The 15,191-nt window shown below is 40.1% G+C and overlaps 1 protein-coding gene across 12 annotated transcripts in view; it reads left to right on the forward strand.

Annotated features, from left to right (window-relative positions):
• The window catches only part of TTN (titin), a 269,823-nt gene that overhangs the window by 12,755 nt on the left and 241,877 nt on the right, over window positions 1-15,191 (forward strand). For 10 of the 12 annotated variants that reach the window (XM_035007648.1, XM_035007649.1, XM_035007637.1 and 7 more), the window contains exons 8-21: window positions 83-235; window positions 923-1,063; window positions 2,382-2,513; window positions 3,674-3,811; window positions 4,406-4,543; window positions 5,030-5,167; window positions 8,880-9,173; window positions 9,279-9,401; window positions 10,547-10,828; window positions 11,075-11,140; window positions 11,848-12,106; window positions 12,314-12,374; window positions 12,471-12,686; window positions 13,605-13,747. In XM_035007648.1, the coding sequence (XP_034863539.1) occupies window positions 83-235; window positions 923-1,063; window positions 2,382-2,513; window positions 3,674-3,811; window positions 4,406-4,543; window positions 5,030-5,167; window positions 8,880-9,173; window positions 9,279-9,401; window positions 10,547-10,828; window positions 11,075-11,140; window positions 11,848-12,106; window positions 12,314-12,374; window positions 12,471-12,686; window positions 13,605-13,747 (2,284 nt within the window). The remainder of the gene's footprint in view (window positions 1-82; window positions 236-922; window positions 1,064-2,381; window positions 2,514-3,673; window positions 3,812-4,405; window positions 4,544-5,029; window positions 5,168-8,879; window positions 9,174-9,278; window positions 9,402-10,546; window positions 10,829-11,074; window positions 11,141-11,847; window positions 12,107-12,313; window positions 12,375-12,470; window positions 12,687-13,604; window positions 13,748-15,191) is intronic. The other 2 variants (XM_035007638.1, XM_035007642.1) reach the window with 2 other exon arrangements.

Consider the following 15,191-nt stretch of genomic DNA (forward strand, 5'->3'; position numbering starts at 1 on the left):
GAGGCAGCTCATTTCCATTGAACTTTCGTATTGTCTGCTGGGCATGTCATTTTGAAAATGGTCTTGGTCATTTCCCATCCAGGCAAGACAAGAAACTGACAAAAGTGCCGCTGTTGCGACCGTTGTTGCTGCTGTTGATATGGCCAGAGTGAGAGAACCAGTCATCGGAGCTGTAGAGCAGACTGCTCAGAGGACAACCACGACTGCTGTGCATATCCAACCTGCTCAAGAACAGGTAGGCACGCAGCTGGCCAGAGCGAGCTGGGCGAGATCCCGTGGCAAACCAGCGCTCCAGGCACGTGGAGCGCAGCGCCGAGCCCAGTGTGGCCCAGACTTCTAGGACCCTCTGAGCAAAAGATGGTCTGAGATACCAAGGGTGTTGAAGATATAAGTACCTAAAGTTCCTGGTCCATGTCAGGCAGGTAGACAGACAAGAGTGAACTACCAAAATTTGGTACAGGAGGTCAGAGAAGGAATTTAAGTATCAACATGGTCCTGGGTCGAGACAGGCAAAGGGTGGCCAGGAAAGCCAGCTAAATGAGGAGCGTGCATGTGCATCCATTGCTGTGGTTCCAGACCAGTCAGTCCAGAGCTCAGTTGCTCCAAGAGCTGGGGGTGTGTATGGGGGGGGAGGACCATTATTGCAGGGCAGACGTTACCTTTCTCCAAGCTTCCCCCAAAGACTTTTGCTTTTACTTTCCTCAAAACAAATGTGACATTTGATTCACAGCTGAAAAGTGTTATAAATCCAGGATAATTTCCCACCTCATATTTGAATAGATTTCTTTTATAGTTTAAAATCACTCCAGCTTTCCCCCTTATCCTCGCTTGGGTGATGTTTCTGTCTGTATCCTGATTTATTATTGGAACTTCTATATAAGGCGCATGAAACTATTTCCTTCCTTTCCCCTCTGAAATTCAGATTAAAAAAGAGGCAGAGAAGAAGACGGCTGTAACGAAGGTAGTAGTGGCCACCGATAAAGCCAAGGAACAAGAATTAAAATCAAGAACCAGAGAAGTAATCACAACAAAACAAGAGCAGGTGCATGTAACTCATGAAAAGGTGAAAAAAAATGGCTTTTGATGTGAAATTATTGTTGTCGTTCCCTGTGTCAGCACACATAATAATGTATACCGCGAAGGGTTTTGTTTCTTGGGCAACATAGTTTTTATCACACTATCAAAATCCCCTTGTATCTGTGTATCCCTGGGTATCAGATTTCAAGGTCCCTTCGAGTCCCCAAATGTTTCACTTGTGTAGACAAAAGGGACTTCTTTGAACACAAACAAGGGGTTCCATCTCTGTTGCTCTGGAGGTGCGCTAACTAAATATGTGACTAGAGTGAGGGCAAACCGGGAAGAGTAGATGTTGAGGAAGGAACAGAGAAGGACACTAAGCACACATTGCTTTGAAAAATAGCTTGGCAACTGCTGCTTGACCTCCTAGGAGAACCTTGGAATATGGATTTGAAGTGGAATGGACAGCATGGGTTTTGTAGGTCAAATGACCAAAAAAAAAAGTGAAAAGGACAGTCATGATTGGAGGCTTTCAGGGACAAATTAGATTAAGGCCATTTGGTAGGGCTTTTGGCCAGGGGAGCCAGTTGTCAGCTGGGGGGTTTGAGAAGATGAACTTTCAAGTCTTTTTAAACCCTGACATCCAGAATGTCAGGGATGGTGTCTGAGATTGGCAAAGAGGAAAGAGGCAAATGGGGAAAACTTCCCTTCCTCTTCCCCCTTCCCCCCTCCACATACCTTAGGCATCCAGATCAAAACAGCCTCCTTCAGAGGGCTACGGATTTGGAAAACATTTTGCCTGGGATGTGTACAAAACTTTTCTCCCCATAATGTCTCAATTTTAGAAAATAAGTCTGGATATCCCAAGCAATCATAATTAGGAAAATTTCCAAAGCAAAAATTTCATATAAATGTAGATTGTAAATTGTCCATACTTGATTTCTCATATATAAAACTAAAGGGTCAGACAAATTACTTCTAAGGCCTTCCATTCTAATATCCGATTCTCTAAGATCACCTTTAGATGACAAAAGTGGCATAGAATAGTATTGCCCATATATCCATTTATGAAAATTGGAAGTCTTTTCAAAGAAGATGGCAATTCTCCAATTCAATTAAATGGTATTGAACCCAACTTTTTTTTCCCTGAGCAACATAAATTATGGTTTAGACAGAGAAAGAGCATGGTCCTATTAAGGAAAATGAGAAGATTTATTTAGTGATATCTCCAGAAAAAGAGGATTTTACTTCTTTCTTCAAAGAAAGAAGTTTGTTTGGTATATTGTTTATATTTAATAAACATTATGTCACTTCCATTAGCGATCAGGAGACAAATAAGAGTTTGTTTTTATCATTGATTTCAGATAAGAAAAGAAACTGAAAAAGCATTTGTACCAAAAGTAATAATTTCCACAACCAAAGCCGAAGAGCAAGAAACTAGAGTTACTGGACAAATTACTACAAAACAAGAACAAAAACAAGTAACTCAAGAAATGGTAAGTCGGATTTTGTGAATATGTTGTAGTTCGTTGACACATAACACATTCTGGTCAGCTGTGTACCCTATTACCAAAACCTCTAAATGAAGGAGTCTTTTGTATGTATTTTCTTTTTGTTGTTTCTCTGAAACTCTTTCATGATGGAGATTCTGTTTTCATTGCACAACTTTCACTCAATTCATCAGTTTTGGGGAGATTGTCTATGAGAACCGTTTGGGAGCACATCTATGACATTTCTAGAGCATATTTAAATGGAAGACAGATATCACCCCAATCAAGTTACCCCCATAGAGTTTTCTCACGCATAGCCTCAGCCCTCAGTCACTTCGGTTGTAAGACCTATCTGTGCACGCACACATGCGCATGCCAGCCGTGAACACTCCAAGTAAATATCAAGGGAAAGTGAGGAAGTGCTGGACATCAGGAAACACTGGTCCTTCTTCAAGAAAATGTCCTAATTCGTGATTGACAAACAGGGACCTAGAAGTGTTTGCTACTTTTGTTTCGCGGAGCCACGTGCAAACAACCTCAGTGTCACCAAAATCCACTTCTCTTCCGTGTGTGACATCCAGCCTTAAGGTGTCAGGAAAGAAGCATCTCTTTTTAACTCTTTCATGTTCAGGAGGGTGCCTGCCCTCACCGATCTTGATCGCCTGTTCTTTGCTGATCCCAGAGCTATTTTTTAAAAGGCCTAGCTGAGAACACTCTATTCTCTTCGAGGGCTGGCCACAGGCTACTGAATGAATTTCCCTCTCCTTAGAGGGAGGGAGAGACTTTGAATGCCCACATCCCCTACTTGGCATGATCAAGGGCGTAGAGCTCCCCGTTGCCATTGCAATACCAGTTACTGGCAAGTTCAGCCTGACTATTTTCCAGCCATTCGCCAGTGGCTGCTCACTGGGACCTCATGTGTCAGCATGTCTCGAAGATGAGACCTTTTCAGTTTCTAGGGCAATTTGCGAAGGAGCAAGTGGGCAGAAATGAAGCCTATTCCTCAGGAAAACGAAAGTCTGTGTTTTAAACGTTAAATGTTGGCCCTTAAAATGGAAACTGGTGGTACTTTCTCTCTTACCACTAAACATTTTGTATTCTTCTGGATGTTGCAAGAGTATCTCGCCATTTTGAACCTCAAACCTTTATTTTACTCTGAAAATCAGATAAGACAGACAGCTCTGACCACCGCTGCATCTGTGGTGGTAGCTGCCACCGCAGAGTCCACAAAGCCAGAAACAATCCGGGGAGCTCAAGAAGAAACTGCCACACACCATGATCAGAAGCACAGAACTCAGGAGAAGGTGATGACCCCCTGCCGGTGTGCAATTCACTCTTCGTCATGTCATTTGCAAGCTGCCTACGTGTCCATCATGGGTCTTACTCATCACTTTTTCGCCTCATCTTTTTATAACTCGAATAGAAAACTCCCTCAAAATCTCTCACAAACCCTTTGCCACCTCTCCAGCTTTCACTGCCACTTTTCATTCCTAATTTTCAAACTTTCTTTGGATTGTTACTAACATGACCCTATAGTTCACTTTAATATCTTCCAGTTTTCAAGTCACTTGATAAAATGCAAAATATGTGTTAATTATGGCTGTGCTGGGATTTCCCGTGTATTATAAGAAGAAGAATGCTGAGAACCAGAAATGCATCCTTTATTCTTTTACTGCTGATCACATTTTTTCCTTTTTGACTGCACTTACTTTGATACTGTTAGCAATGAAACAGTATGGACGATCCAGGCAACATATGATAAGTTTAAGTGTGATGGAAGTGTCTGTGAGCAGGAAGAAATTTGCTTCCTTTCTCGGATTTGACTTAAGTTTCTTTTATTAGAGGCTGTATGAAATTTAATGACCATTTTCTCACCTTTCTTTTTATCATATGACCAGATAATGAAAGAAACTAGGAAAACAGTGGTACCTAAGGTCATAGTTGCCACACCCAAAGTCAAAGAACAAGATTTAGTATCAAGAACTAAAGAAGGCATCACTACCAAAAAAGAACAAGTTCAAATAACTCAGGAAAAGGTGAATACACATCTTTGAGATGGGAAAAGTTCATCTTTAAACTAATTTCTAGCAAACCGTTAACTATGATGTGCTATGAGTTATTAGTCTGTATTTTCCTTTTTGAATCCCAGACTAAAAGTAAAATGGTGACTGTGTGACCACTTACCATTAATTTTATCTGCACATTTGATTTTCATCCATCTGTAACATGTGTAATTCATTTTATCCCCCCATTATTCTTTGCATGAAGATGAGCATTGTTAGCCTGATTTTTAAAAAAACAATATATGGGAACATCTGGTGATTTTGTTTTTCTAGTTAACATTTCTAAGTTTTGTGATTCCCAGTCAGTATATGCAAACATTGTCAAGTAACTTCTTTTGTGTAGTTAACCCTGAATAACTTCATCCTGCATCCCCACTAGGCGCAGGGGCGGGGGGTGTTCATACCATGTGTGTCTAAAGCCCTGTGCAATTTCAACTTTGATTTTACTGTAACAATCAGATGAGAAAGGAAGCTGAGAAAACTGCCTTGTCTACAATAGCAGTTGCTACTGCTAAAGCCCAAGAACAAGAAACAGTACTGAAAACTAGAGAAGGAATGGCCACTAGACAAGAACAAATCCAAGTTACTCATGAAAAGGTGATGCTTGCTATTCCAAGTGTGCAATCCCTCTTTTATAATCCATTAATCCCAATCTCAGAATTTCTTATGTATGAGACACTATTAACCTAATTTATTTTTAGATGATTAAATGATTGGAAACTAAAAAACCAAATTATCATTGTTAATATTACTACATATTCCTCTCTCCACTGATCTCTTCACTATTATTTTCCATTTTTTATTATTAACATCTAGAAGTTCTCTGGAAGTTGGTGACTGAAATTGCATGCAGGTTGATTTTAAGATATTTCATGAACATTAAAGAAAAAAGTACAAGTAAATGATGAATCTTACTGTCATGAAGATGTATGTTTTGAGGGGTCATAAATTCAGTATCTTACATTGTAAAGTATGGACTTATTTCAGGAAGATACCCATAATTTTTTCAAGTGAAAGTTTATCTTTTGTTCTTTCTGTAAATATAAATACCAGATGAGAAAATTATAGTGCCCACCATACTAACTCCTGCTAAAGCTAAACAAGATGCAGTATTAAAATCTAGAGAAGGAATCACTCAACCAAAATACACATAAGCCATGAAGAAGTTTACTTGTAGCATCTATTTGTAGTTATGAAATCTCCATGAATTAGCCAACTTACCATGACTGTCATTTACTCCAAATAAGCTATTTACCTAATTTTATTCCTTATTGTCAATATAGTATTTGGAAATTATCAACTAAATTTCTTTAATGTCATGGCTGAATCCTGTCTGTATTTTTCTCAATGTTGTTTTCTATCTCTACATCTTTGGTTTTTTTCCCCTAAGGCATGATTTAAGATCAACTTTCTAAACCTTTACCCAAGTCTGATATTGAAGGCACATCAGCCTTTCAGAAATCTCACTGGTGACAGCAATTCCAATATGTAACATACTTCATCAGTGATTATATTTAAATTGCTCGTTTGTCCTGAATCACATCAATTTGACTGTCTTATTTTTGTTGTTAAAAATTAGTGGGGTGCCTGGGTGGCTCAGTCGGTTAAGCGGCTGCTTTCAGCTCAGGTCATGATCCCAGGGTCCTGGGATCGAGCCCCACGTCGGGCTCCCTGCTCAGTGGAGAGTCTGCTTCTCCCTCTCCCTCTGCCTGCCTCTCTGCCTACTTGTGCTCTCTCTATCTCTCTGTCAAATAAATAAATAAAATCTTTTTAAAAAATTAGCTAAGAATGGAAACTGAGAAAATATCTATACCCAAAGTAGTAGTTACCACTGCAAAATCTACTGAACCAGCCACACTGCCAAGGACTAGAGAAGGATTTGCTATTAAGCAAGAAGATCTATCTTTTCCGCGAGGAGATGAAAACTGATGCCGGAAAGCACTGCTTCATCCCATTTCATCAGCAGCAGCCATAACTTTTCATCTCGCCTGAGTCGTTGTGCTCTAGTGTTCCATGTAATTGCTGAAGCGATCACCAAGCATTAGGGACGATCAGACCCCATTCAGCTCTGCAGGTGCAACAGTTAGCGTTTCTCGTTGTGAAAAGCCAGATTAAATAACACTTTTCTTGGCATCTCCTAAATTAATTTTCAGCATTTGACTGGTCTGAATTGGGGTCTCCTGCTCCAGTTCTTCTTCCTGTTGATCTAGGTTCAAAAACTATGAGAAATGTGAGTCCACTAAGAAAGCAAAATGGTACCAGCAAAGAGGACACACCTGTGGTTGTCCACCAAACAGCATGTCTATGAACTCGATATATGATAACTCAGGAAAAAATACGTAGATGCTTCTCCAATTTGAAATATCCTACCCATAATTAAGATTCTTTTTCTTTGCATAAGTTTTAAATAACGTATATTTGTACATGTCAGTTGGCAAATAATTTCTTTGAGCCTAAGTTTTCTCGTTAAAATAAATAAAACCTGATTATCTCACAGACTGCGGTTGAAAGATTCAAATGAGATATAATGTAATCACTCTGCAAGCAAAGTGTAATATATGTTAAGTATACACACACACACACATATATATAAACATTTATATAGAGAGAGAGAGAATGGTGTATCAGCCTTTACATATATATTAAAAGTGTATGTATACTTAATACATATTACTTTGCTTGTAGAATGATTGCATTTACATCATATCTCATTTGAATCTTTGGCCTACATTAAATATGTATAATATATGTTAAATATATATATTTGTGTTATCTGTCAAAGATAGGTAACATTTTAAAATATCTGTAAAATTCAAATCAACTAATGGCCTATATATTTTAAAAAAGAAGAACAGATGAACAAACTTAAGTCACCTAAGCCTCACGTATATTTTACAGTCTCTCCTATGATGCGATGGTAAAGTGAAATTGGCATTTGCAATCCTTCACGGAAGATCAGATTGTTTGTGGCTTACTGGAAAGAAGCACTGAATGAAGCCCATGATCACTAAAGGCCTAATGTCATCTCAGAAAAAAGCCCTTATTTGTATCTTAAATGATTCTGAGAACAATTTTAACAGATATATAGGTAGCATCCTTGAAGACCTTTCAGATGTGATCTAGATTTCATTCACAGCAGCAGAAAAGAAAACTGGACATTAATAAAATATTCCAGCATTATTTTTAAAGAGCACTGATGGACACCGACATGCTATTTCCCAGTATTGCATAGACTCGTAATTTGTAAGCCACATCAGCTAGTTTGCTTTCTTTAAAAAAGAAACACCTTTGCAGACTGTTTTCATTTATGTTAATCAGATTCATGGAAATGAGAAAACAACATTTCTGTTTTTTTCTTCGCTTTACCTCCCAGTAATAATGAAAGTAAATTGAACTTCACTGTGAAAGGTTCTCTTGAATCCAAATATGATTAACACTTTCATTTTAGTCAGAATCTCTTCATTCACATTTTTAAGAAAGATATTTTCTTTTTTTTTTTTAAAGATTTTATTTATTTATTTGACAGAGACACAGCAAGAGAGGGAACACAAGCAGGGGGAGTGGGAGAGGGAAAAGCAGGCTTCCTGCGGAGCAGAGAGCCTGATGCGGGGCTCGATCCCAGGACCCTGGGATCATGACCTGAGCCGAAGCCAGACGCTTAATGACTGAGCCACCCAGGCGTCCCAAGAAAGATATTTTCTAATAGATTAAAAATTCTTATCCCTAGGGAATCATAAGAAAATTAATATGCTCACTATTGTTTCATGAGCTTTCACATTATCTCAGATTTGCATGCACCTGTACAACTCTGTAGCAGCTGATTTTTCTGGATGGGTCCAGGAGGGGTTCGAGTGCATTTTTTATCATTGCTGTCATTGCAGCAATATTAGACTAAATGATTGACAGAATAATAAAAATAATCAATGAAGATAACCAGCCCCAGAGTTCTGATTTCCCAAGTGTTAATTAACTGCCTCAGGCAGAATCCTAGAAAAACTCAAAATCTCCTTCCTGTTTTATAGAGGTACTGTGTTGTCCCATGTGGTGTGCGTGTGTGCCTAATTAAGCAGGTATATATAGAATGTATCTAACTAGCTCTCCATTATATTATAATAATCAGTGAGATAGTAAGTTCCTAAATGCATCTGTGAGCCACATTCCTGGAGGCATTAACAGAGCCATATAACATGGGTACCATCTACCTATCACACCTTTAGGCATTTGTCTGTTCTCAGTGACTGTCCTTGGAGGAGCTGTCCCGGCTTGAGTTTGACGTTACTGATAATAATTCTGGAAACTTTGTCTCCAGGCGGACGTTGGGAAAAAGGCAGAAGCTGTAGCAACAGTCGTTGCTGCAGTAGACCAGGCCCGCGTCCGAGAGCCCAGGGAGCCCAGGCCCCTTGAAGAATCCTATGCTCAGCAGACCACTATGGAGTATGACTATAAGGAGCACGTTTCCGCCACAAAGGTAGCTGAGCATCCCCAGCGTCCAGCCTCGGAACCCCACGTTGTCCCTAAAGCAGTCAAGCCTAGGGTGATCCAGGCTCCTTCTGAGACTCATATCACAACTACTGATCAAATGGGAATGCACATCTCATCACAGGTGGGTCTGTACCTGCTGGATCTTCACCCTACCCATGGGAAAGCGAGCTTAACTACTCTGGTCATCTGGTGGATCATGGTATCACTGAGTCTCATTTCATTGCAGATCAAGAAAACTACAGATCTAACAACTGAAAGATTAGTCCATGTGGATAAACGCCCCCGCACAGCAAGCCCTCACTTTACTGTTTCAAAAATTTCTGTCCCTAAGACAGAACATGGATATGAGGTAAGAAGTTACAGAGCATGATGAAGAATTGTCTGGCTAGAAGGCGATAAGTACCTAATGCATGACGTACACAGGGTCTTTGGTGTAGGTCAGTGTGGTGATGTCTGTTTACGGTCATGGTAGACTCCGAAGCCCCTGAAGCCTGGGTCCGAAACTTGCTGAGCAGGCTAAGCATCGGGCAGCAGAGGGGGTTATTGTATGCCTCGGAGAGGACACAAATCCATACAGGCTTCTCTCTGTTTCACATTTTGTAAAAAGATGGTTATCACACAGTTTAGTTTTCCTTATGCTATGAAACACTTCAGACTATGAATGTATATCAATAATAAAGTCAGATATTGAAAAATCATACGTTCCTATACTCAGTATAACAAGATGCAGAGAGGTAGTATGTGTGGTAGTTGGGTTGGATGGTGGAATCACACAGCCTTGGATTTGTGTCCTAGCTCCAACATCAGGGGCAAGTTAGTACATATAAAAACATTAGCAAGTTGGCGGCACGTAGCAACCCTTCATACCAGTCACTGTTCTTGTTCTTATACACACCTAAGATGTGGAATGCAAATCTCGAGTGCCTCCAAAGAATTGTAAAGCACACTTAATACCTATATTTGGAATAGCCTCAAATTACTATTGAAATCAAAAGACCATAGACAGTGACAGAATAAAAAGAGTGAGAAAGCCTTCAAAATATTTTTCTGAATGTCTTCATTTTCACCTTCCACCCAGATTTGAGGCTGAAACTTTACAATGCTATTTTAAAGTAGTTCTTAGGAATTTACCAAATATTTTAATAATTCCCTGATTTTGAATTTCCTGCTGTAGTATTTTTAGGATGGTTAAGTGAAAATTCATGACTGAGCTTTAGAAGACCCTCCATCCCTTTATGACAAGAGCAGAAAATAAGGAGCTCTAAATACAACTCTTTAAGAAAGATATTTTCAAATGTATTTTACAGACTGGCAGGAATGCCGATGAGTTTTGTAAGTGGCGTATCTCTAACTGACTTTTCGTTAATCATTAGAGTGATAACAAGAGCATTAAAAAACAGACCATACAGAACATAGACTCAGACCCCCCGCTGAATGAGTGACGGTGGTGGTGTGCTTCTGAATCATGACCCAGATTGCTCCGTTTCTCTTTAGGCATCGATAGCTGGTAGCGCTATCGCCACATTACAGAAAGAATTGTCAGCCACGTCTTCTGCTCAGAAGATCACCAAGTCGGTGAAGGCACCCACTGTGAAGCCTGCTGAGGCTAGAGTGAGAGCAGAACCCACCCCCTCACCTCAGTTCCCCTTCACCGACACGCCAGACACTTACAAGAGTCAAGCAGGCATTGAAGTGAAGAAGGAGGTAGGGGTGAGCATCACTGGTGGCACAGTCCGTGAAGAAAGCTTCAAAGTCCTACACGAGCATGAAACCAAGGTCAGTCCCTGGATCGCACGCTGTTTCTTGAGCCACTCCTATCGAGCAGGGCCAGGCGCACGGCCAGTTTGTGCCACCGGAGTACTCAGCCAGGCGTCCTGCCTTTCAAACTTAATTCTTTTGAGTCTGGTGTGCATCAGAGCTCCTTTTCCTCAAATTAATTTTGTAGTTTTGCATGTGCTAAGAGTTGATGAGTTTGCCCCCTATTCCATGGGCATTTTGTAACGTCCTTTGTAAAATTTGTAGGTGACAGAAACGGCAAGGGTACCTGCACCCGTTGAAATCCCGGTTACTCCACCAACCTTGGTCTCGGTGAGTAACGAAGTTGATGCGTAGCTGGTCAGATAATTTTAATATATGCAAAGGTCAGCTTCTCAAAACGACCTTAGTGAGTTCACAAATGCTAATTTTAAGACAATACACTATATGGCAAGAAAAAGGGGAATTCCGTGTGGCAACTGTCAATCACGTAGTCAACAGGCTTAATGGGTTTCTATGATGTGTAAGGCTTTATTAGGAGACTTACGGAGATATAAAGACCAATCCAGCCTTCTTTGATATCTTAGCCCTTGTATCAGAGAAAAGCATACATACAAAAGGTGACAAGCATAATGTAGAAGGTGAAAAGCCCCTCAGCAGAGGAAAGATAGAGTACTTCTGATTGGGAGTAGTGGGAAAAGCTTTGTTGAAGTGGCAGGCTTTGCTGCTGAGCCTTCCAGTTCTGTTAGGGTTTAAATGTGTGAGAATAACAGAGGGTACAGAGTTGCCCCATAATATGGTGTTAATACAGTTCTGCCTTACGAACTTGGAAACACCTGACATTTATTCCAAGTTAGGAGTATTCAATTTCCAAGGGAGTCTCTTTACTAATATTTCTAGAGTCTTTTACCTTAAAAAAAAAAAAAAATTTTATGGCCATGAGAATGTGCAAGTTCAAACCCCTCTGCTTGTCATAACTCATAGAGATGATTAATGACTATGCACACCTTATCAGTGTTTCCTTTTTCTTCTCTCTTCAGGGCTTAAAAAACGTGACTGTTATAGAAGGTGAATCCGTCACCTTGGAGTGCCACATCTCTGGATACCCATCCCCAAAAGTGACATGGTACAGAGAAGACTACCAAATAGAAAGTTCCATTGATTTCCAGATAACCTTCCAGAGTGGAATTGCCCGCCTTATGATTCGTGAAGCCTTTGCGGAAGACAGCGGGCGATTTACCTGCAGTGCCGTAAACGAGGCTGGGACGGTCAGCACATCCTGCTATCTAGCTGTGCAAGGTTGGTGACCACACCCCCACCACCTTCCGTTGGCACCATTGTCCTCAGCCGACCCTTTCCTCAGCAAGGTTTCTGCATGCCTCATGTTGGTGGCCCCTTTGGGAACTGGGGGCCCCTTAGGGGGTCAACTAGGCTGTCACGCTAGGCAGAGGTCACTAACAAAACGGACTCAATGAGAGACTTAAATGAGAAACTTCTGTCTTCTAGCATCAGAAGAGTTTGAAAAGGAAACAACCGTGACTGAGAAATTGACCACAGAAGAGAAACGGTAAAACATTCTAGAACAGTTTTGATTTTTTTCGGTCCCTTTGGTAGTGGCAAATTGCAACCGCAGAAGCTAATATGAAGGGAATTCTCTTTCCAGCTTTGTAGAGTCCAGAGATGTGGTGATGACGGATACTAGCATCACAGAGGAGCAAGCAGGGCCCGGAGAACCTGCCGCCCCTTTCTTCATTACAAAACCGGTGGTCCAGAAACTGGTGGAAGGGGGGAGCATTGTGTTTGAATGTCAGGTTGGCGGCAATCCAAAGCCCCACATCTACTGGAAAAAATCTGGTGTTCCTCTTACCACGGGATACAGGTATTTTGATGGCTGACGGATAGAGTTCTCTGTGATTTGTATGATATGTATATGAAGCCCACAGAGAACTAGGCTTGCCCCACCATCCCCCGATGTAGGCTCTTTCATTATGGAAACTTCAGAGTATATTTTGAGGTATTTTTACATTTTTGCACAAGTCTTACTGAGAAACAAAGCTATGTGACAAAAGTGGATAAAGATATATTTCTTCTGTATTCTAGTTTGACTCATGGATAGTGCTAGTGAAATAGAGAAAATGTGAATTTTTACACACATATATTCTTCTAGAAAGTGTCTAAGACAGTGTTCAATAAAAATGTGTAATAAGTCACTAAAAGATAAAAGAATAAGGTCATGTGATGAAGAAGAAACTTAATTACACATGAGCATCTATGCTAATGAATTGGCTGTAAATGAATATAAAATTTAGCTTTGAATTTTCTGGAACTTACAAAAAATCAAAAAATGTAGTTCTTATATCGTAGTAAGAAAAAATATACCAGAGGCTTAATATTGAAATATTTAAAGGAATTTATTATTTTGATTATTCATTTGATCTTCACATGAAACAAAGAGGAAAATAATTAACAAAGGGAAATACCTAAGTGTTCAAATGACCTCATCATTTGCTAAAAAACACTAAAGCCCTTTCCATATGGTTGATTCTAGTAGTATTATAGTCTATTATTTATTTCAAAGAATATATGAACCTTATTTAAAATGAAAATTTTAAGTTGTTTGACCCTCATTACTCATGTCCATGCATTTTCCTCAATTTTCAGCCATTCTTATATTCTGCACCGAGCTTAGTCACATGTTTAAGATCATTGAATTTTATACCACAGATCCACATGAGGGTTAGTTTCTTCACATACGTTTATTTGTGACTGATTTTTATGTGTTTTCATTTCCATAAAGATACAAAGTGAGTTACAACAAACAAACTGGGGAGTGCAGACTGGTGATTTCGATGACTTTTGCTGATGATGCCGGAGAATACACTATTGTTATTCGGAATAAGCATGGCGAGACTTCTGCATCTGCCTCCCTGCTTGAAGAAGGTAAATGCAGCTCTGAGTAGTTTCTATGTGCGTGATAGGAAGGGAAATGCAGGGAAGTAGCAGTACTGTGTGTTTGTCAGGCCTGTAAAAACATCCCAATTCTGATACTGGCTGTCTCTATCGGAACCCTCTCTTGGCCTCAGCGGTATAGGAAATGTTTTGGACCGCAGGGCCTCAAAAGCCATACTGGTGCTAAACTTCAAGGTTCTAGTACTAGTTTCTCTTTGGTGCATTCATTTCGAGGCATATTTTGAAGCTGTAGGGATTCCAAATCCAGTTGCCTTCCAGACCCAGGCAGATAATACTAGCGAGTGCTGTGAAGACAGTGGCAAACTGGAGAGCCTGTGCCCTGCCTTAAGGGTACAGTAGCTCCCCAGTTACCATGCACACGCCTGTCAGGCTCAATGTTCCTAGAGTTTCTGATGTTTTAAAGAAAACCTGGAGGGGCACCTGGGTGGCTCAGTTGGTTGAGCATCTAACTCTTGGTTTCAGCTTAGGTCACAATCTCAGGGTCATGAGATCAAGCCCCGAATCAGGCTTCACGCTCAACGGGGAGTGTGCTTGAGGTTCTCTCCCTCTCCCTCTGCCCCTCCCCCTGCTTGCACACACATGCATGTGCTGTCTCCCTTCCCCCAAAAAATAAATAAATCTTTTTTTTTTAAAAAAAAGAAAGAAAACCTGGAAATCAAGATTTTCAGTATTCAAAGTAATTTGACAAAAAGTATAATGGCATTCAGGCCAAACAAAATGTATCTGTGGGTCACATTTACTTTTGCTTAATTGTTCACATTACAGTGGACAGCCCATGTTCTGTCTCATTTGATCTGCACAACACCCCTTAGAGAAAGTTAGGATATTATCCTCATTTAGCAGATAAAACACTCAAGACCCAGGAAGATAAATGAATTGCCAAAAACCACACAGTAAATTAGGAAGAGCACTAGGATAGATCCTGAAGAACTGACCACTAATATAAAGTTCTTTCTACAATAGTAGCAGCTACTTTGACTTGTTAATGAAAATTTGGTTTTGGAATTCAATCTAATATAGATTGAGCACTTTGATAGTAAAATTTGGAAAATCCAGCTTTTGGTTATCAATTTTCCCTAGCGTAGGGCTTGCCTGAATGAAGTGGCATGAACACTTTTTCGTAAGAACATTAAAATTAACTTATGTTCCTAAAACAAACAAGCAAAGGGGAAAAAAAGAGAGGGAGAAGAGATGACCCAAAAAAGAGACTCTTAATCATAGAAAACAACTGAAAGTTACCAGAAGGGAGGTGGGCGGGAGGGATGGATGAAATAGGTGATGGGGATTAAGGAGGGCACTTGTGATGAGCACTGGGTGATATACGCAAGCATTGAATCACTCTTTTGTACACTTGAAACTAATATTATGCTGTATATTAACTAACTGGAATTTAAATAAAAACTTAAAAAAAATA

Source organism: Mirounga leonina, unplaced genomic scaffold (assembly GCF_011800145.1).
Source record: "Mirounga leonina isolate KUSES-001 unplaced genomic scaffold, KU_Mleo_1.0 Mir_151, whole genome shotgun sequence".
Classification (NCBI taxonomy): Eukaryota; Metazoa; Chordata; class Mammalia; order Carnivora; family Phocidae; genus Mirounga; species Mirounga leonina.